Below are 5,968 nucleotides of genomic sequence, written 5' to 3'. Positions count from 1 at the left end.
GATCCACAAAAGAAGGGAGGCCGCACGTTTTGGTATGGTACCCAGCCTCTCCCGAGTCTCCACGTGCTTCATTAAACCCACAAGCAACGACAGATAGCAACACTGGGTCAAACGGGGTGGAAAGCATCCCCGCACAAGTCCAACGGGTGACCCACGCTGGGCCGTTTTTCCTCCGGAAACCGAGTGAGTCAAACGTCAGCGTTGAGAAGATGAATCACAGAAACCCATCAGTGAGACTCGCTCTCGAGCGAGGTGAGAATGGCGGGAACCTCACCATCAGTAGTGCCTCCTGCTTATAAAAACCCCCGTCATGATGATCACATGAACGAACAACTCTCGCTCTCTGATCTCTCTCTCTCTCGTGTCTGTCTGCCTGCCTGCAATCCGATCTGATCGGGAAACTTGTTTGTGCCATCAGCGATTGAAAGAGAATCAGATCAGTTACAAGCACATCATTATAACCATGTCGTCGAGCAGCAGTAAGGTGCTGGTGATCGGGGCCACAGGCTACCTGGGCAAGTGCGTGGCCTTGGCAGCAGCGGCGTCGCAGCACCGGACCTTCGTCCTAGTCCGGCCCTCCACCCTCACTAATTCCGGTGATTCCAAGAAGCAAGACCTCCTCGCGTCTCTCAAGGCAGCCGGCATCACCATCCTCCAGGTAAACTTCTACTACCTACGTCAGCTGGAACATGCATCAATCGCGCTCTCTCTCTCTGTCTCGCTGTGCCAGCCACGTCACTATCGTGTACAGCTAGCTACCCCATCTTTCCCCAAACCTCTGGTTTTTCGTTTCCACATTTTCACTACCAGCCCTCATGATTTTTCGATGCGTGACAGGGCTCACTGGAAGACCATGAAAGCCTCGTGGCAGCACTGAAACAAGTGGATGTGGTTATCTCTACTGTCTCGGGACCTCAGATACCCGGGCAATTCAAGCTAATAGCAGCGATCAAAGAAGCAGGGACTATCAAGGTAATGCCATCGATCCGGGCACATCCAACTGGCACTGCAATATTCGCAAGCTCTCCACAGCTGGGAGCCGCATGTTCTTGCACACGCGCACCTTTACTGTCATCCTTCCCAGTGGATGCACGATTTTTGTCTGTATTACCGGTAATACATTCTCATGACACTTTCTGACCTCCGCCCTTTTGCTCCAGAGATTTTTCCCGTCGGAGTTTGGCATCGATGTTGATCGTGCACAAGCGCTGGAGCCTGCAAAGTCCATGTTCGCACTCAAGGCACAAATTCGGCGTGCCGTGGAGGAAGCGCACATCCCTCACACCTACGTTGTCAACAACGGATTTGCCGGATATTTTGTCGCAAACTTGTTCCAACCACACCTCACATCTCCACCAAGGGATAAAGTGATCATCCATGGGAGCGGAGACGTCAAAAGTAAGTTGGGGGGGGGGGGAGGGATTTCACCACTTGATTTCGAGGCCATGCACATGTGGCTGTGGCACGCTGGTAGAGGACACGCACGCGCACGCGCACGCACATGCAACACACACAAAGAAAGAAGGAGAACAAGATAAGAAAAAGGAAAAAGGGAGCAACTAACAAACACAAACATGCTCTCTCGCACACCTCCTCTTAGCCTTGATTTGCCTTCTTCATCCCTTTACACCACCCGCATCTGCATCCTCATCTCTCATTTACAGCAACTCCGACTCCCGAGCAGCTTTATGTCTCTACTATGCAACTTTGTGTGCACCTCTTTGCCTTGTTGATATTCGCTTAGGTGCCTTCTACTAAAGCCATTGATGGGTCGCTGGCCTTTGCATTATGCAGCCATAAATGTCTCCGAGGAAGACGTTGGGACATTCGTTATCAACGCCATTGACGACCCGAGGACTCTCAACAAAACCCTACACATTAGGCCATCGGCAAACATTCTTACACAAAATGAGCTGGTATCGTTGTGGGAGAAGAAGGTTGGGAAGGTACTCGAAAAGCAGTTTGTTTCAGAGGAAGACATAGTCAAAAAAATCCAAGGTAAGAGATGCTTGCACCAAGAATAGTGGCCTTACCGTCGAAGGCCATCCACTGGTCTTCTCGAATGTTTGACTTCTCTTTGGTTGTGCCTAGCAATTAATGCGTCACTTTTTGTATCGATTTGCTGCAGAGACTCCCTTTCCAGGAAACATTTTCCCTGCACTCCTTCATGATGTTCTCATTAAAGGTGACCAGTGTAATTTTGAGCTCGGCGCACACGATGTGGAGGCCACCAACCTTTACCCCGATGTGAAGTACACTTCCACTGATGATTACCTCAACAAGTTTTTGTAGGAAAAATGGCTTGCTACGTGGGAGTCTGTCTCTAGTTTGCTTAAGGATCTCCAAGCCATCCATAAATATTGTACACTAGTGTAGTCCCTATACTATTTCGCCTTTGTAGATACAATGGCGCAAAGGTAGAATAATGTATCTGAATAAGCCAAGGCATGAGCTCATACATGAATATAGTAAAGTCTAAGCTAGTATGCTGCAAGTTTGGGATATACATCCATTTTGATCAAACAACCCTTATAAACTGATAGACCGATGAAGCTCTTCTAGTAATAAAGTCTTGATATGCTTCTAAGTAGTTTGTGTAGAGTGATGCCTTGATCCGTTGAGCACCTTGCTTTGATGAAAGGCAATGGAGTGATTAAGGTTCTTTAAAGAGAAATATTCCAACAAATTCGACATTTGATTCTTGTTGCAAGGCTTTCGTTTACAATGATAGGGACTTGGGCTTTTGAGTCATCAATGTACAATGATAGGGACATCACATTTAAGGTGTTTAATCGGATCCACAATGATGAAGGGTCATGCTTAAGGCGTCTAGTTAGGTCCACAATGATGAAGGGTCGTGCTTAATGTATGATGATAGGGACATCACATTTAAGGTGTTTAATGAGATCCACAATGATGAAGGGTCATGCTTGAGGCGTCTAGTTAGGTCCACAAGGATCGGCACAAATCCAACAACGATGAAGGGTCTATGTCTGGAAGTGGGGCAATGTGGGTTGATACCTTTGATGATGTAGATAGTTCAACATTGCAAACACCACAATTGTGCAATAGTGTGGACGAGTAAGAGAAGGGATAGAGGGCGAGATGAATAATTATTTCGTGGGTGAAAATCTGAGGAAGGATGTGAAAGGAGGTTGCCTTAGAGGCCAAGACCACAATCTCGAAGGGTGGCATTTAATAAACTTTGGAATAACGTGCTAAATGGCAACTAGGATCTCAAAGGGAGCTTACCCTTTGTGCTAGATCCAAAGATGCTGAATCATATAAACTTTGGAATAACATACCAAATGTCAACTAGGATATTAAGGAAGGTTTCCTTTTGTGATATTAGATCCAAAGATGTCGAGGCATGGGTAGGCCACAAGAGGCAAGGTCTGTATAGGGTAAGAACTATGTTTTCTTGATAGATGTGCCAAGTTGCTCATAAGCTAAATGAAATTCCTATACGAATAGATGGTTTAGGTGTTAGGTTTAAGAAACAAGAATGTGGTTAGCAAGTAATTCCATATGTTTCCATTTGGTTTTTTGAAGGGTGTGTACTTATTCTATTTGCTTGTCAGTATTATCCAAGTTGGGGATAGACCAGCCTATCATGGATACAATATGATACTCTATCAATGTTATATTGACAAAAGCTTCAATATCTTCAACACGTGTTGCACCACAAGAAGGTGTATATAAAGAGAGCTTGGAAAACTTCATGGCTAAGTTTGTCAAGTAGAAGCCTAACACGATCATACAAATTTTGCACTTTAAAAAATCCACGATTCTAGAACTCAAAATTATCTAACTCTAGGCCTATATGAGGATACAAAGAGAAAACTAGATACATTGGTAGTATAGCCATGCTATTTGTATATGATTCGTATTCAAACATTAGCAATATTGGGTAATGATTGATATATTAACAAATGATTGGACCCGTCTACTTGGTAGGTCCTCCATATATATTGAGATTGGGTTCTCAACACTTTCCTTCAAGCTCAATCCCATATCCTATCTGAAGTAGCTATAGACATATGGAGTTTGTATGCACTCATTGCCTTTGTGAAAATGCTAAATACCTAATCATGTTTGCTAGATCTCACAAACCAATATCACTTGTTGCTAGAATATTCTTTTGCACAAAAGGATAGAGTACCTTAATTCATTTCATTACTAGTATGAAAGTGTAGGTTTGTGCCAACTATATGTTGCTCTTGTTGTAGGGTAAATGACTATTGCTCCATCCATTTTCTTGCATAGATGTGACTTTAGCTTTTGTACCCAAACTACCTCATATGTGTCTACATTCACACTCATGTAATAATGGATTACTTCCTAGTGCCACACAAAATAAAAATACTCCAAAGCCAAAACACTAAATAGATATGCATTGATATAACTTCCATGAAACTAACTTCTAACCTAATCTGCAGCTTTGTAACCATCCATATATCTCCTAGTCACCTTGAAAATTCCATGGTGAATAATGGACTTACATATCTTAAGACTCTATCTTACTTACACCCAAGTATTGCTTCCTTATAGATTACATATATTGACACAGCCTAAGCTAATTATGCCAATTTAACCAATGATAGTCATGTGTATCAAACTCCCTACAATTTGCATATACAAAATAAGATCTTCTAGAAGCTCTATTGCATCTTACCTATATCACTACTTTAATTCACATTCTAGCTCAATGGAACTAAAATTGAATTACAACATATCATCTCATATTTTTCTAACATATCTAAACCATATTGTATTTATATATCCCATAGGTTTGTGCAAAAACATCAATGTTATGCAAAAAACACAATTCACCCAAGTGACTCATATAAACTAATTCTATATAAACAACATCTATCTCTTCTATATCTTATGATTATTATCACCCATAATAAGTATATCGTTGTAATGAAGGAGAAGAACTAGTCCCCCACTCTAAAGTTTCTTTACATATTAATAATGAATAATTATGTAAAGTGTAATATCCCAAAGTGACAATATTTTCACAAATATTGTCATTTGATCATCATGTATATCAAAATATCTTCTAAAAGCTCACTTGTATCATCACTTATGTTAATCACATCTTAACCTGGTCTAGATGTTGTATTCCACACTTTTCAAACATCTTCAAGCCATATTGACTTTAAACTATCTACATTCAAGTACTCTTTTTAGGCCTGCAAGGTTGCAAGCAATAGTTTTAGGGTATACTTCTCTTTTGGTTGTATTGAATTGAAAGTGGATACAAAGGTCAGAGATTTGAAATCTATAATTTTTAAGGCGTTTTTCTAGAAGCAAACACAATCTTTATCTACAAAATAGGTTGCAAATTACATGTATTGTTGAGCAATGAATGGAAAATGCTGCTTGGTGTGTTGCTGTGCACTTATTGTGAAAGGTTGTTGAAGACTTCCTTGCTATTTCGTATCAATTTTGTGATAATAGTAGAGAATAGTGGAAATAGCATAATTGAGAAGTTGAACAAGAACAACTACCCATCATGAAAGTTTTGTATGACAAACTTCTTTATTATAAAAGGCCTCTATAAGTTTGTTTCGGGTGAAAAATCATTAATAACACTATTTTGAGACATATTAGAAATGTCAAAACTTCACATGTAGCTTGGACAATCTTCAAGAATATGTTTTCAATAAACACAAAGGTATAGAAGTTTCGTCTCAAGCAAGAGTGAAATATGTTGAAGAAAGGAAAGATATCTATAAATGAGTATGTTTTGAAAGTAAGAAGCATCGCAAATACCTTAGTGGCTATTGATGCAATCCTTGAGAATGATGATTTGGTGTCATCTACTTTGAGTGGCCTTAATAATGAGAAGGCTTGGAAATTGTTAGTCACTTCTCTGTATGTACAAAAGTTGTTTCTAGTTTTTGATGAGTTGATCTCTCTCATGATCACTGAAAAGATCAACATGCAACATGAATCATCT

General features: G+C 40.8%; 1 protein-coding gene across 1 annotated transcript; it reads left to right on the top strand.

The window, feature by feature from the left end:
* The first annotated feature begins 205 nt into the window (after window positions 1-205).
* Window positions 206-2,587, top strand: LOC148024770 (phenylcoumaran benzylic ether reductase IRL1-like). Its single transcript, XM_087694423.1, has 5 exons — window positions 206-658; window positions 838-972; window positions 1,161-1,398; window positions 1,795-1,998; window positions 2,129-2,587. The coding sequence occupies exons 1-5, from the start codon at window positions 464-466 to the stop codon at window positions 2,290-2,292; spliced, it is 936 nt and encodes a 311-aa protein (XP_087550549.1). The 5' UTR covers window positions 206-463; the 3' UTR covers window positions 2,293-2,587.
* The last annotated feature ends 3,381 nt before the right edge of the window (window positions 2,588-5,968 follow it).

The sequence above is a fragment of the Lygodium microphyllum genome, chromosome 15 (assembly GCF_053477565.2).
Source record: "Lygodium microphyllum isolate KBCC chromosome 15, Lygodium_microphyllum_v1.1.10, whole genome shotgun sequence".
NCBI lineage: Eukaryota > Viridiplantae > Streptophyta > Polypodiopsida > Schizaeales > Lygodiaceae > Lygodium > Lygodium microphyllum.
Note: the sequence above shows the minus strand (reverse complement) of the source record. Positions and strands in the feature narration are given on the sequence as shown.

Excerpts from the sequence above, each read along its gene's own strand:
- LOC148024770 (XM_087694423.1), top strand. The coding sequence starts at position 464 with ATGTCGTCGAGCAGCAGTAAGGTGCTGGTGATCGGGGCCACAGGCTAC. Across the intron at positions 659-837 it reads CCGGCATCACCATCCTCCAG|GGCTCACTGGAAGACCATGA; the intron begins GTAAACTTCTAC and ends GATGCGTGACAG. Across the intron at positions 973-1,160 it reads AAGAAGCAGGGACTATCAAG|AGATTTTTCCCGTCGGAGTT; the intron begins GTAATGCCATCG and ends CTTTTGCTCCAG.